The following is a 16,778-nucleotide window of genomic DNA, read 5'->3' as shown; positions in this document are numbered from 1 at the left end:
AAGGCCGTTTCCTAAAGGTCTCGGGATTTACTTAACTTTAATTTAGTCTCTTGATTTACTGATCCTCTTCATCCCATGAGAGACATAAGGCCACAAATTAATCACATGATTAATCACATAAAGCCGTCAGAAATATGTCAGTCTAATAATAGGCCTATATTCACATCAAGCACTATGCAACAATAAATTTGTCAAAAAGAAAATGTCTTTACATTATAACCTGTTTTTTTTTTCCAGATTTTTAATGTAATTCTCCAGATGTTTTACCCCCACATTTAGTTTATACTCACTTTTATTTTTGTATTTATAAAAATATATTTAAAAAATTGCATGAGTAGTTTTGCATGGAAATCTAAGTTCATGTATGACTTGCACTTGCATGCTTTCAGTAAACGACTAGCATGTCAGTCTGTAAATATTCTTACAGGAACTGCTCAACTATTGTCATGACAACATCACATAGTTACATATTCCCATCTGCAACCGCGGGAGGTAATAACTGCAGATGAATCTTGGTGGTCCCCATAAACGCTTCCAGGAATATACCAAACTGACCCATGCATGTTATGCAATACAAGCAAAAGATTACATTATTGCACATGATGAGCATTTTCGATCATGCTTCCTTTCTGGTGCTACATTTGTTTTGAGCAAATGAACACGACACAACTGGAACTGTATTTCTTTTTATTTCCAAAAACGTTACAGCAGAATAAATGGCACAAAGGCTATGAGTAAAAAAAAAAGTGCAACTTGAGAGCGAACTAAAAATACAGAAAATGACTCAACGAAAGGTTAATATTAGTTTGTTAATCAAATACAAAGACCTGCTGTCCTCACTGAGCAGAAACAACCAGTCCACATCAATTGAGATATTAGCAAAAAAGATTCCCAAATTCACAAGTGTTTGATCATAAGAAAACAGATAACGACAACATACAGATTGATTTGCTAGCATTGCATTAAAATCTTAAATCAGATCTCGAAGCAGCCAACGTAAAGATCGCTTGCCAAACTTTCATACAGCATGGTGGTGCGCGAACCATTCCGGCCTCACCCACGAGCACATCTCTGGGGGCGCCGGGTGTGACGCAACGGTGTTTGTCACAGACCATCAACACGAAACACTGCAGAAGATCAAACACGGCTCTGGCAAACATACAGACATGTTAGGCAAGAGTTCCATTGCTTATGCGACCCAAAGCCCTTGCCAGCAATTTCCTGAAAACATCACTTCTGTTTCCAAAACATTATTGCCTTATTCTCATAGGATAGGAGGTCATTTCTGCAGTATTTGCAAGGCGGAGGAAGCATTCACAGATTTCCATTAGCTAAGGATGCCATTAGATTACAACACAAACTGTTCCACCTAACTCTACGCAGTTCTGTTTGCTTTATCCACATGTTCCACCTATAAAACACGTTTTTTCCCCTGCAAAGAAGATCTAGTAAAGAATCTATAAGCATTTTTTAATAATTACATTCTGTTTCTGCACAATCCATGTGCGAGAAATGTGAAGGTTTGATTTACTGATGGATTAAAATGTTGTTTCGTTCACTCATCTTCATGTCGTTCCAAACCCATATGCTTGCTTTATTCTGAGGAACTAAAAAGGAGAAGTTAAGCAGAATGTTCATGCTGCACTTTTCCATGACTTTTATCGTGTTAAAAACACGATAAAAGTAATTTTTGAAGCCACACCATATTCACACAGAATGTGTTTTTGAATTCCAGTGTGCTGATTTTTCCATTGGTTTGCTATGCAAACATGTGCGAAACAGACATCTTTGACCATTGCGCTTGTGTATTTTGCAACATCTTGTGCACTGTGAAAAAAATACAAATACAGTGCACAAGAGGAAGACATTCAGCTTTTTAAAATCGCATCTCAGGACCTTGCATTTTGCCTATTCCACTTCCTGTAAAATTGCGTTCTTCATAATTGGTCCCTAACAGACCAAAATTTATGGTTGGGGGTCACTGAATTAGTCGTTACCAATAGTTACACCAATTTGAAGACATGTGAAAGATTTGAGCGTTGTGATAGAAGGGAGTATTTTGAGTGAATAACCTTTTTCGTCTCTTGGTAAGATTTACTATGCAGCTGTAGAGTCGTATGGACTATTTTTATGGCGTTTTGGCATTTTTGGAGCTCCGCAGAGTTTTTTCTTCCATTGATGTTTACTCTGTGGAAACGAGCGACATTAAATTTTGTTAAACTTCACCTTATGTGTTTTACAGAAAGAAATTCATACAAGTTTACAACAACATAAGATAAGTAAATAATGATGGACCCGCTTTTTGGATGATCTATCCATTTAAAAGTCTGAAATGCAGCATAATCTTGCAAACCTCTTGCTACCAAGACAAAGAATAACCTGAAAGTGCTTCTCAGAATGAAACTTGAGCGGCCGTGTTTCCTTCTGGTGTCCAGCTGTGTTGTTTTTCAGACATTTCTTGGTCTTCATGTCACCCTCTCTGACCTTGTCTTTCCATTTTCCAAAGTACAAGTTACTTGAAAACTTCAGTAAACCAGACAACCAACATTTTATGAATAATAAACCAATTCCTGTTTGAAACCCAGTGAATATGCAACTATCTAGACCAGTGGTTCCAATCCAGTTTTGTTTCAAGACATACATTTTACAAAGGACATTAAATGGCAACCCAACACAGTATCAAAATTTATTATACAAAAGATTCATCATACAAACGCGAACTCGCATAAATCTTAAAAAAATCAGACATTAATATCTATTGGTTGATTTGGAACTGGTTTTTGACGCATGTTTGTGTCTCAGCCAACCAGTTAAGAAACACTGATCTGGACTACAACCAGGTAGCCATGCTGTGTTGAACATTTTAAACATTGTAAGCTGCAGTACACATATAAAACCAAGGTGCTGATTCGGTCGATCTAGATGATTTAGAAAGGGTACGGACCCACAATAATGGTGAGTCTCAGCAGTGAGCTGGAACGGTAGCTCAAGACATTACTCTGGGTGACCATCTCCAGGTCCACAACATGTTCTCTAGGTCCAGTCAAGGGTTTGGTCATCACCAACATGGCACTTACATTACTGGAGCGCTGAAAGACAAAGAAAACCCCAATCACTGAAGAGGCTTCACCACGAGACACTGTTATAAATCACAGTGATCCATTTTTAAATGTAACAGGGTTGATGCTAAACCTGTTTCGGAAAAAGAATGTCATGGGTTCAGACACAACTAAGTATCTCTTACATTCTCTATTGTACAAGGCTATCTAGCTTATTGTTTACAGTTATATTGTCATACTCAATTGTTCAACTCTGTTATGGGAAAGTAATAGTGATCACTCTTTTACAGAAAAAAACATTTTTCTTGGCAGAAAGCAGAAGAATGCTAACTGTAAATAATCTGGTGTTGTGCTGTGCCAGTTAAGGAGGTTACAAGAAATTTTTGCACTGATCTTTAACTTAGATATTTTAAATGTAACAGGGTTTGCACTCAATTCTTTTTTTTTTTTTTTTTGCAAAATAGATATCATGGGTTCAAACACAGGTGAGTAACTTTTAAAGTCTCTATCAGTTTTTTATTATGTTTAGTTAAATTGTTAAACTCAATTGTTCAGAGTCTTGACAAAAAGCACAAGAATACTGATTGTAATTAATAATCGGATTTTGTGCACTAATCTACAGTCTAGTAACATTCAACCCCATATATTTTAAGTGTAACAGGGCTGAAGCTGAACCTGTTTTGGAAAAAGAATGTCATGGGTTCAGACACAACTAAGTATCTCTTACATTCTCTATTGTACAAGGCTATCTAGCTTATCAATTTACAGTTATATTGTCATACTCAATTGTTCAACTCTGTTATGGGAAAGTAACAGTTATCACTCTTTTACAGAAAAAATTTTTTTTTTTGGCAGAAAGCAGAAGAATGCTAACTGTAAATATTCTGGTGTTGTGCTGTGCCAGTTAAGGAGGTTACAAGAGATCTTTAACTTAGATATTTTAAATGTAACAGGGTTTGCACTCAATTATTATTTTTTTTTTTTTGCAAAATAGATATCATGGGTTCAAACACAGGTGAGTAACTTTTAAAGTCTCTATCTGTCTTGATTCTGCCTTCATGTCCTGACTTTTCTCTAGTCTTGAGGCAGGATCATGACAGACCCGTGTTTTGTGTACAAGCACATGGCCTTGTCTTTGGGCCATGTGCTTGTGTTGTCTCATTCCCCAGCCCCGCCCCCTTGTTATTCTAGTCTTGTCGTGATTGCCTTATCTGTGCCACCTGTTGTGTCTTAATTAGTTCCCCTATTTAGATCCCCTAGTGTGCTCTTTCTTTTGTCGGTTCATTGTTCCACACCGTGGTTGTCTCCTTATATGTGTTTCTACTTGTCAGCCCTTTGAAAAGTCTTTGTATATCCGTGAGTGTTTATTTGTAGTTAGTGTTTTGAGTCTTTGTTTATCGTGTCAACATAGTCCTGTTAAGTTATTTTGAATCTGTCCTTGTTTTCCCCCTCGTGGGTTTTGTTTTCCCCTTTTTGTGTTTAATAAACCCTTCGTGTTGTGATTTCCTGTCTGCATTTGAGTTCCTCCTTGCCAAACCCTGACACTATCAGTTTTTTTTATGTTTAGTTAAATTGTTATGCTCAATTGTTCAGAGTCTTGACAAAAAGCACAAGAATATTGATTGTAAATAATAATCGGATTTTGTGCTCTAATCCACAATCTAGTAACATTCAACCCCATATATTTTAAGTGTAACAGGGCTGAAGCTTAACCTGTTTTAAAGGATAAATGTGACCGGTTCAAACAAAAGTAGGCTGTATCTTACAGTTTGTCAGTTTTTTTTTATTGTTCATGTTTACATTGTAGTTATATTTTCAATCTCAATAGTTCAACTCCAGAATGGCAAAAGTATAAGAATGACCGTAATCTAGTGTTACGCAAAAATATTTGCTAGCTTTGGTGTTTATTAGATCTTTAATCTTGTAACATTCAACCCTAAAAAAACTTTAAATGTAAGGTGGACAACAGAACGTGTTTTTGGTAGAGGAATTCCATTGGTTTAAATGGTTTAAAAGCAAGTATCGCTCATTAAAAAATATTGGGTTTTCATTATATATATTTTAACTATATATGGTTATTTTGTCAATATCAATAGTTGGTTTATAATAGGAATATAATAGTCCTTTACAAAACACTTATATTTTCTTGGCAAAAAGCACATGAACATTAAATATAAATAAGCTTAAACTGTTATTATACTTATTTTGTGTTGCTTTTCAGCCCTGTGACATTTAACCACAAAGCACTTTATGACAAGGTTGGCACACATTTTGGAAGAGAAATGTTTTTGGTTATGAACTATTAAATTATAATGTGCTAATTAATTATTAATGCTTGAACGTAATATGTCTAAAATGTGAACAATCTACTATGTTTAATAAGTTATGCATCCAAACTGTTACGGTATTGAAATAACATGGAACTTAAAGTGTTAGGTTTATGGTTGGTACTCAGTGTTGAGTACAGTAAGTTACTCTTTTTTTAAATAAAAAAAAAGGTATTCATTACTACGTTAAACAATACAAGGATAGACATTACATTTTAATTCTGTTAAATAAATAATATAAAATTGCATAAATTATTCTTGAAAGTATTTAAAGGTAGAAGGTTACATTAAGACATTTTTACACTAGATGTTAGACTTTGATGTTTAATCCACAATTGTTTTATAGAGACCATTTCTATAGTTTATACAATGTTTAATTAAATTACAGAAAAACTAAAGAGTAATCCCTTACTTTAGTTTTAAGTTATGCATTGCACCCAATGTTTGTAAAAATAACTAACTAATTGCAAGGCTGCAATCCCAGATCTTACCCTCAGGTAGAATTCTCCTCCCTCGTTGCCAGATTTGATGGTGAAGGTGTTTACCATGTTGGGGTAGACACTGGTAGCTTGAATCTGGAAGATATCCGCAGGCACTGTGCGTTCGGAAAAGATGCTCATGTACTTGTAGACAATGACAGGCGGCATTCCTCTGCAAACATTTGGTGACTGGCACCTACAGCGTCTGTTGATAGAGAGGTAAACAGTCTGTGAAACAGATTTGTGTGTGGATCAAATAACAAAACTTTTTTTGTTGTTGTTGTTGGGACACAAGGTATGATTATATGAGGAGATTAGACGCACCCTTCGCCTGTTTTGACGTATGGCTCACGGCAGGGGTTTCTGGGATAGCAACGGAATCCTCCATAGTAATTCCAGCACATTTCATCTTCTCTGCAGTTGTGTGCTGTTTCACACTCGTTTAAATCTATTAAAGGGATAGTTCATCCCAAAATGAACATTCTGTTATTGATTACTCCCCTTCATGTCGTTCCAAACCCATAAGACCTTGTTCACCTTTGAAACCCAAATTAAGATATTTTTGATGAAATCTGAGAGCTCTCTGACCCTCACATTGACAGCAAGGATGCTTACCCGATCAAGGCTATGAAACATAGCAAGGACATCTTTAAAATAGTCCACATGACATCAGTGGTTCAACCTTAATTTTACAAAAGCTACAAGAATCATTTTTGTGCACAAAGAAAACAAAAATAATGACTTTATTTAACATTTCGTCTCCTTCGCGTCACACTATAGCACGTTTTTGGAGAGTATAACATACGTAAACAACATATGCCGTTTGCGCATTGATCTGAATTTAAACAACGTATACGCATATGTTGTTTACGTATGTGATACTCTCCAAAATGGCACTAAAGGATGTCGAAATGGAGAATAAAGTCATTATTTTTGCTTTCTTTGCAAACAAAAACTATTCTTGTAGCTTTGTAAAATTACGATTGAGCCCCTGATGTCACGTGAATTATTTTAACGATCTCCTTGCTACATTTCTGAGTCTTGATCGTGGTAATATCCTTGCTGTCTATAGGAGGGTCACAGAGCTTTCGTAATCATCAGAAATATCTTAATTTGGTTTCTTACTGGTTTGGATCGACATGAGGGAGAGTAATTAATGACTCAAGTTTCAAGTTTCAAGAGTTTAAAGTCATATGTACAGGAAACAGTCTGTTACACCATACAATAAAAAAGGTCAATGAGTATCTATCTTCTGAAGCCACTTCCAGAAGAAACTGTAATGTACCTTGGCACATCCGCGTCCCTTGGAGCTGGTAACCGTCAGGACACACACACTGGTATCCGCCGGGCTGATTCACACACTGGAACTGGCACATGTAGTTGGAGAATTCACACTCATTGATATCTGGAAAACAAATAATATTGACATAATATTGCTCATTACTGTGCTTACTGTCCATTTAATGTTTGTGGAACTAATCTTGATTACCACAGATAAAAATTACATATTTTTATACAATGCTGTACTAACATGGACAACCAGGAAGTCTTCATCTAAAACAGTATATCAATAGCATTTACACCAAGGATGATGAGAAACAATCTATATAAAGTCACTTTCAGAAACGGTTTATTTCCAGCTGTTGAGCAATAAACATTGACATCCAATCTGAGCATCTGAAGTGGCAGATGACAAAATTGTTATCAGAAAGTTATCGTCCTTTGGTTTGGACTAGTTATCATTATTGGTGTAAACTTTTGGTATTCAGGTGGAGTTTTGCTTTGTTTTCAATTGAAAAAGTGCTCCTGGTCTCTTCCTTTTAAACAAATGCCACTTAATTTAATATTTTTAAATCATCAAATGCAAAGACTTTGAGATGTTTTTAAGAGTGGCTTAAGTGTGCAAGTACTTTGTGCTAAGTAGCCTGTAAAAGACCATTTAAACAGCCAAAGTAAGTTAAACAGCCTATCAAAGTACCTCACTTAATGTCTTATATATATAACCAGATATGCACATTATATAATTAAACCTTCATCAAATGTTATGTTTATCTTTGTTTCAGTTTGCCTAAGGAGAGCATGCTAACAGATTAGCCTGCTACGATAACATTGCCATCGGATAGCATGCAATATGCAAGTTACTAGAAGTAATCAAAGCATAATATTCACACAAACGGCAAAAAAATTGATCTGAATGGCTACAACAGGATAGTGTTATCTGTCCATACATTATTTGTTTGCATGCACATCAAATGAAATTTAATACTAGGTTTAAAATAGCCAGGAATATTCAAATTATATTATGTACTTTCAAATAAAACAAAAATTAATTAAATAAAAAAATAATAATAACCTTGGCAGGAGACCGAGTCTGAAGCCAGTTCATATCCGACTTCACATTGGCAGACGAAAGAGCCAATCAGATTGTAGCACTGATGTTGGCAAGGGTTTGCAGTCAGACATTCATTCACATCTGTAAAAAACACACAATTGAACATTAATGATAGACGATGAAATGCCAATTGCCTATTTCATTGAGTCCCTTAAATATAACACTAATAATGGCACTTATTTAAAACAACAGGTAGCATATTCCAAAACACATTTTCTGCACTCCTAATCATTCTTTGGTGTGTCTGGCGAGGTTTCCAGCTCCGTTCTGGAGTCCAGAAAGCGTCCTTTCATGCTTTGAGGGCCACCATGGGTGGTCTGTGCGCTTATCTGCCAGGTTTGGTCAAGTAACTGTGCACAAAGGCCTAAGAATAGGCAAGTTTTCTGTTATTCATGAACCGAACCTCCTCATCCAAACAAGGCCGATTCTTCCTAGGTTCCTAAGTGACTTATTTGAGGCATTAACGGGAGAATAATGTCAACGCAACAGATCCGAAGACCCCCGGGAGGCCTCTTGCCGAGTGTTTCCAAAGCTTTGCTGACCGGTGTTTGGGCCCTCTCAGGGGCTTCAGTGCTGCAGTTAGCCAATCTGGCCGGAAAAAATGAGGCAAGGAATCACGGGCAAGAGTTCAGAGGAAAAACATGCTTTTCTCTTGCCCACCTCTTTGAGAGAGACACACCTGGAGTCTGTGATCATCCACATGATGGTGATTTGATTCCAGCAAACTGTTGTTGGATTCCAGAGGAATCACTGCCAAGGCAATTCTAAAATACACTGGCTGAAAATATGTAAACATTGCAGGAAGGCTGAGTCTCTTTTGCGGGAAGAGGCCCGAGCTAATTGTTGACTCATTTTAATGGGCTGATAGATACATGTCCTGACCCATACTTCCTCAAACAAAACCACACTAACTCTGGTAGCTGTATTATAACAAAAAGTATAGTAGCTGAAGGGCCATTTGTCCCAAGGTTAGTCTCCAAGAACATGTGTGCGAACCGACCAGCAGTCCATTTACTGAATGTCTAATATTGCACACAACAATGGCTTAAATCAGAATATAATAGTTTGCACTTCACACTTGTCTATTTATACCAGGTTGATGCTTAGAGTACTTTTGGTTAAAAGGAATGAAAAAAAAAGTGAGGGTAATGGCAAAATAATAATAAATATTATTAATAATTAAAATAATAATTATACACATTACATTGCAATGCAACTTTGCAATGCAACTTTCCAAAAATGCATAATATTAGTGTTATATAGTATGTATTAAATTTAGTAGTGGCATTAAAATAAAAGTTTAGTTTTATAAGACAAAAAAAAAAAAAACTTGAATGAATAATATTAAAATAGACACTGATCTTTCCTGAGCCTTTTATCAACAGTGGAACCCATTAGCAAGTATTACAGCAAACAGAATCAGTAAAAATTATTGCTCGTAGTATCTAATAAAATGATTTAAGATTGGGAAACAAATGTTTTATTCTTGTTGGATGACATGTTAGTTGGCATGTCTTTGCAATTCTTGTCTTTCAGTCTCATCGTGAATGGTTTATGCAATCTAAATTGTTTGCTTCTAGCACAGGGATTCTGCGTGCTGTAACATGACTGAGCTCTCTATCAAGTTGGGAAAGAATTACCACCATTAGCACACACACACACAAATTGTTTTATTCACCAGATAGAAGACGACAGACCCAAGAGGAAGCCGATTTCTGGCACTGCATCCTTTGAAAAGACACAATGACATTCCAGAGAATGACATTATAACTTCCCAAGGGGTCAGTGTTTGGCTTGTTAGCCTGTTAACTACACATTCTACACAGAGAGATCATCTTCCGTCCAGTATTTTAAATATTATCTCTCAGAATGAACTGTGTACGTTGACAATAATAATATTTTGAGAACAACATTAATAAAGCTAATATTTCAGGTGCTGGAGGCCTAAGCTCCATTCCAATTTATTCTCATAGCTATGTACAAAATTTTTGTGAGAATTGGACAGATTGTGGTGATATAATCCTTTTTCGTTTCCTAGTATCTAAATTCATCTGTTTCTTTGAATGTGTTTTTCTTTGCAAAATTATTATTTATTCATTTATTTTTTGCCAATTTGAATTCAAGGAATCCCACTTTTTCTCACAAAAAAGGGTACTATGGAAGCTGATTTCCACCGTGGCATAAAAAGCTTGAGTAATTGTGACGTTTTATCTCACAACTACATCTCACAATTGTGAGCAAATAGTCAGGTTGGAGGAGTTTATATCTTGCAATTCAGAGTTTATATCTCACAATTCTGAATTTATATCTCGCATTTCTTTATGGACTTATGAGTTTATATCTTACGATTTAAAGTAAATGTGTTGCAATTCTGAATGTGTATGTCTTACAATTCTGAGTGTATGTCTCACGATTTCGAGTAAATGTCTCATAATTCTGAGTTTATGTCTTACGTTTTTGAGTAAATGTCGCAATTCTGAGTTTATGTCTCACGATTTCGAGTAAATGTCTCGCAAATCTGAATTTGCGCCACTATTCTGTGTAAATGTCACGCAATTCTGAGTCTATGTCTCACAATTTCAAGTAAATGTCTCTCAATTCTGAGTGCATGTCTCACGATTCCGTTTAAATGTCTCGTAATTGTGAATTTATATCTCACAATTTTGAGTAAATGTCCTGAAACTCTCTCACGTTTCCAAGTGTGTCACAATTCTAAATGTATGTCTCACGATTCCATATAAATGTCTCGCAATTCTGAGTGTATGTCTCACGATTTCGAGTAAATGTCTCACAATTGTGAGTGCATGTCTCACGATTCCGTTTAAATGTCTCGCAATTCTGAGTGTATGTCTCACGATTCTGAGTCAATGTGTCGCAATTCTGAGTGTATGTCTCGTGAATTTGAGTAAATGTGTCGCAATTCTGAGTTTATTTCTCACGATTCCAAGTGTGCCACAATTCTAAATGTATGTCTCATGATTCCAAGTAAGTTTGTCACAATCCTGAGTGTATGTCTCACGATTTCGAGTAAATGTCTCACAATTCTGTGTATATCTCATGATTTCGAGTAAATGTCTCAAAATTCTGAGTGCATGTCTTACGTTTTTGAGTAAATGTGTCACAATTCTGAGTTTGTCTCACAATTCCGTATAAATGTCTCGCAATTCTGAGTGTATGTCTCACGATTCCGTTTAAATGTCTCGCAATTCTGAGTGTATGTCTCACGATTCTGAGTCAATGTGTCGCAATTCTGAGTGTATGTCTCGTGAATTTGAGTAAATGTCTCGCAATTCTGAGTTTATTTCTCACAATTCTGAGTTAATGTGTCACAATTCTGAGTTTATGTCTCACGATTCCAAGTGTGTCACAATTCTAAATGTATGTCTCACGATTCCAAGTAAGTGTGTCACAATCCTGAGTGTATGGCTCACGATTTTGAGTAAATGTCTCGAAATTCTGAGTGTATGTCTCATGATTCTGAGTTAATGTGTTGCAATTCTGAGTTTATTTCTCATGTTTCCGAGTTTATATCTCACGATTCCGAGGTTATATCGTGCAATTCTGAGTTTATATCTGGTAATTACGAGTTTATGTCTCACAAATCCAAGTTTATATCTCAGAATTCTGGTTTTAATCGAATTGTGAAAAATGTCAGATGTCAGTCCTCTGCCTGTTGTAACATCTGTCGCCGCTCCCACACCTGAACTTATACAGGTGGACTCAAACCATCTTACCAACACGGAGCGTCAACGACGGATTAATAATTGCCCAGTCTTTATTGTGGGGGAGAAGGACACATGATGGAGTGATGGATGTTTTGAGAAGTGTATTACTCGTCCAAGAAAGCCCCAACCTAGAATACCCGCAACCTCTGATCATCTTCCTGTTCTGTCCACATCTGTGTAAACTCCGGAGACCAATGTGAAAGTGGAAATCCCACCAGTGTACCAGGTGTCCAGGATGTGTTCAGCAAGCGGTTCGTGGCCAAGAAGGATGTAGGCTTGAGGCCGTGCATTGACTACCGTCATCTGAAAAAAATATATATAAATAAAATTCAGTTATCCCCTTTCTCTGGTCCCAGCAGCTGTGGAGCGCTCGCATCTTTTCTAAGCTTGATCTCCGAAGCGCCTACAATCTCATCCGAATTAGGCAAAGAAATGAAGACTGCTTTCATAACCCCGTCAGGACACTATGAATACAGAGTAATGATATATGACCTGTCCAACTCTCCGTCCATCTTCCAGAATTACATGAATGAGATCTGTGAGTACTTGAATCACTTTAGAACCAAAAATACAAAAATGATGTTCACATCATAAACATCCAAATAGGACGCAGGTGCAAGACAACTGAATGATATAGACAAATAATGAAGTGTGAAGTCTGCACACTGAAAATTACTGCTCCAGAAGAATTTATTCAAGCAACGTTTCGACCCTCAGGTCTTCATCAGACAATATATCAATGTGACGTGAAGTCAACTTTCAATAGACACAGGCGATCACCTTGATTAGGCACACAAAAGAAAAAATTCTATAAACTTTGCCTAAGGTTCACAAAGGACTAGATACCCTTTTGAAAGGTCGTCCTATAGTGAGCTGTATTGGTAGTCTCACCAAGAACATTTCTTCTTATGTGGATTTTTATATAAAACCATTTGTACCCATGTTGTCATCTTATGTAAGAGATTCTATGGATTTTATTGAATCATTATATGGTGTTGACTTTGCTGTTGATGATGTGCTTCTTGCTACTTTTGATGTTTAGAGTTTATATACCAACATCCCTCACACTGAAGGTTTACTTGCTTTAGAAAAATTTTTAACAGAAGGATCTGGGGATGTAAAACCTAGTACAGCATGCTTATTGGATTTAGCAAGAACTGTCTTAACTAACAACTTTCTTTGTTTTCAGGACAATTTTTATTTACAAGTTAAAGGTACTGCAATGGGTAGTAAAATGGCATCTAATTATGCTGGCTTGTATATGGGAGTTTTTGAAAATGACTTTATTTTAAATTAGTCAAAATCTTTTTTTAAAGAATTTGACTAATTTTTTAAAGATTTTGCTTTACAAACGGTATATTGATTACATTTTTATGATTACTAAGGCCACACCTGCAGAGATGTTGACATTTTTGGATTACCTTAATTCAAGGACTGAGCATGTGAATTTCACTATGGAATGTGATCAAGTGAGCATTAGTTTTCTTGATGTTCGTGTATACATATGTGACGGAAACTCCACTCCGATCTGTACCGAAAACCGAGGGATCACAATACTATTTTAAGAGGTGATAGTTTCCATCTTAGACCTTTAGTTAAGAGTTTACCTATCAGCGAATTTAAGCGTGTGCACAGAGTTTGTATTACGGATAAATCTTACACTTATCAAGCCAATGATTTAACTAAAAGATTTTTGAATCGTGTAGAATGGATTGAAAATACCAAAAATAAATTCAACGAGACATCTCAAATGCAGTGTTTGCGAACAAAACTTAATAATAACACGCAAGCTCAAAATGCTCCCTTTTGCACAACAAAGTACTCAGCATTGGGTGCATTGAGTCCTAAATAAACATTGGCATATTATTTCGAGTGATCCTAAATTATCAGGTGTCAGAAATTAGTCTTTAAACGGCAAAACAATCTTCATGACTTGCTTGTTAAATCTGAATATCCCTCACGTATCAAACAAGGTATGTCTTCTTCCAGTTAATTATAGGTGTGGTTAGTGCGCCCAGTGTGCTTTTACACACAAATGTAAATCGTTAAGTCATCAACACACTGGTTATGATATTCCAATACAGGGTAACATTACCTGCGCTTCCACTCATGTGATTTATCTAATTCGTTGTCCTTGTGGTCTTGCATACGTGGGTGAAACATTCAAACAATTACGCACTCTTATTAGTGAACATTGCAGTAACATTCGAACTGGAGATACAGTATGCGCAGTCCTATAGTGTCTCATTTTAGACAAGCAAGCCATGACGTCAGCGTTTTGCAGTATATTGTTATAGAAAAGGTAACAAAACCCTCGAGCGGAGGAGATTATGAGACGGAATTATTACAGAGGGAATGTTTTCGGATTTATACCTTAAATACAACTGTCACCTTTAGGGTTGAATGATGATTTTGATATCAAGCCATTTGTATAGTGATTCTAAAAAACAAATTGTAGCTTGTTGTATTTGTCACATAATATACATGACATGTATTTGTCACATGATTTCTTTGATGACTTCACTTCACATTGATATTGTGCCTGATGAAGACCTGAGGGTCAAAACGTTGCTTGAATAAATTCTTCTGGAGCAGTAAGTTTCACTGTGCAGACTTCACACTTTACTTGAATTGCTTTGTCATCATCTACATAGACGATATCCTGATATTCTCCTGTGACATGAGAGAACATGAAAGACATGTAATCCAAGTCCTTCAAAAGCTCAGAGAACATCAACTGTTTCTAAAGTTAGAAAAATGTGAATTTCACACTACCACTGTCCAATTCTTAGGCTCCATCATCAACCAGCATGGTATCAAGATGAACCAGAGGAAGGTGAAAACCATCCTGCAGTGCCCTTACCCAACACTGTGAAAGAACTTCTACCAATGCTTCATTTACAAGTACAGTATTCTTAGTGCTCCCCTCACATCTATGATCAAGAACGGCCCAAGTCTCTATCATGGACTACAACTGCCCGAGAAGCCTTCTCCCAACTACAACAGGTCTTCTCATCCACTCCGGTCCTGGTTCATCCATTCATGGTGGAGGTTTCTGCCTCAGCAACTGGGGTCTGAACAGTACTCTCTCAGAGGCAGGGTGACCCCCACGTCTCAATCCTTGTGCCTTCTACTCTAAGAAGTTATCCCCGGTGGAGCAGAATTACGATGTGGGAAATTGTGAGCTCCTAGCCATTAAATTAGCTCTAGAGAAATGGAGACACTGACTGGAGGGAGCCAAGCAACAATTCTAAGTCATTACTGATCATTGCAATCTTCAGTATCTCAGAGAAGCCAAATGCTTGAATCCTCGCCAGGCCCGATGGGCTCTCTTCCTCACCCGATTTAATTTCAAGGTCACATATAGATCAGGTGACAAGAACTGCAGAGCGGATGCCCTTTCTCACCTCTACCAAGCTGTTCCTGAACACATTTTCCCACCAGCCATCCTTATTAGTCCGATCCAGTGGACCCTCAACCAACAGACCATCAATGAGAATCGACAAATCCCTGCTCCGCCGGGAGGTCCAGAGGGGCGCCTCTACGTTCCCCCAACTCATCGTCAGCCCTTCTTGGACTGAACCCATACATCACCAGGCTCTGTACACCCAGGCAGGAGAAGGACCCTCTCGCTCCTGAAACAATGCTACTGGTGGCCCTCCATGTCTCGGGATGTCTCTCGATATGTGCAAGGATGTCCAGTCTGTGCCCCTAGGAAGCTACCAGAAAGGAAACTCATGCCTCTGCCTATCCCCGAGCGACCCTGGATGCACATTGGAGTGGACTTTATGACCGATCTTCCTCCATCCCAAGGATACACGAGCATCCTGGATCTCATTGATCGATTCTCTAAATCGAACTCATTCCCCTCAAGGGTCTGCCTACTGCTCTACAGATGGCGGAGGCACTCTTTCATCAAGTTTTCTGCCACTTCGGACTCCCAGAAGACATTGTCTCGGACAAAGGTCCCCAATTCATCTCACGTGTCTGGACAGCTTTCTTCCGTCTTCTAAGGGTGTCCATCAGTCTCTCCTCCGTATACCGTCCTCAAACTAACAGACAGACTGAACGTAAGATCCAGGAAGTCGGGAGATTCCTGAGACTGTACTGCCACCAGAACCAGGACATCTGCAGCCAATACCTACCCTGGGCAGAATACACACAGAATTCACTCCGTCAAACCACCACTGGGCTCACCCCGTTTCAATGTGTCCTGGGCTATAAGCCACCTCTCTTCCCCTGGTCGGGTGAGCCCTCCGAAGTTCCAGCTGTCAACCACTGGTTCCAGCAAAGGGAGAGGGTCTGGGACTCGGCTCACGTGCATCTACAATAGGCAGTCCGGAGATGCAAGGAACAAGTCGACGTCGGGATATCCATCTCTGGCTGCCTTGCCGTAAGCTGAGTCCCCAGTATATTGGTTAAGAAATCCCACAGTTCTGACTCTGACTTTATATCTTGCACTGTGAAATGTGATTTGAGAGGACTCAGAATTGTGAGATTTAAAAAAATTGCAAGTACCTTTTTTATTTCATTGCGAGAACAAGTTTCCATAGTCACATGGACTATCATATACACACCATCCACATGATTGTGGGTCATGAGATATTTCAACTCTATAAGTGCAAAAAATACTGCAAAGCGGAAGTTGTGGCCTAGTGGTTAGAGAGTTTGACTCCTAACCCTAGGGTTGTGGGTTTGAATCTCAGGCCGGCAATACCATGACTTAGGTGCTCTTGAGCAAGGCACCGAACCCCTAACTGCTCCCAGGGCGCTGCAGCATAAATGGCTGCCCTCTG

The 16,778-nt window shown here is 37.8% G+C and overlaps 1 protein-coding gene across 2 annotated transcripts in view; it reads right to left on the bottom strand.

Annotated features, from left to right (window-relative positions):
* Nucleotides 1-670: 670 nt before the first annotated feature.
* LOC113039751 (EGF-containing fibulin-like extracellular matrix protein 1) overlaps nt 671-16,778 on the bottom strand; it is a 22,615-nt gene continuing 6,507 nt past the window's right edge. For both annotated transcript variants that reach the window (XM_026197808.1, XM_026197809.1), the window contains exons 5-9: nt 8,219-8,338; nt 7,151-7,270; nt 6,190-6,313; nt 5,878-6,070; nt 671-3,089 (exon numbers count right to left, since the gene is read on the bottom strand). In XM_026197808.1, the coding sequence (XP_026053593.1) occupies nt 2,928-3,089; nt 5,878-6,070; nt 6,190-6,313; nt 7,151-7,270; nt 8,219-8,338 (719 nt within the window). In that variant the 3' untranslated portion in view covers nt 671-2,927. The remainder of the gene's footprint in view (nt 3,090-5,877; nt 6,071-6,189; nt 6,314-7,150; nt 7,271-8,218; nt 8,339-16,778) is intronic.

Source organism: Carassius auratus, chromosome 22 (genome assembly GCF_003368295.1).
Source record: "Carassius auratus strain Wakin chromosome 22, ASM336829v1, whole genome shotgun sequence".
Taxonomy (NCBI): domain Eukaryota; kingdom Metazoa; phylum Chordata; class Actinopteri; order Cypriniformes; family Cyprinidae; genus Carassius; species Carassius auratus.
Note: the sequence above shows the minus strand (reverse complement) of the source record. Positions and strands in the feature narration are given on the sequence as shown.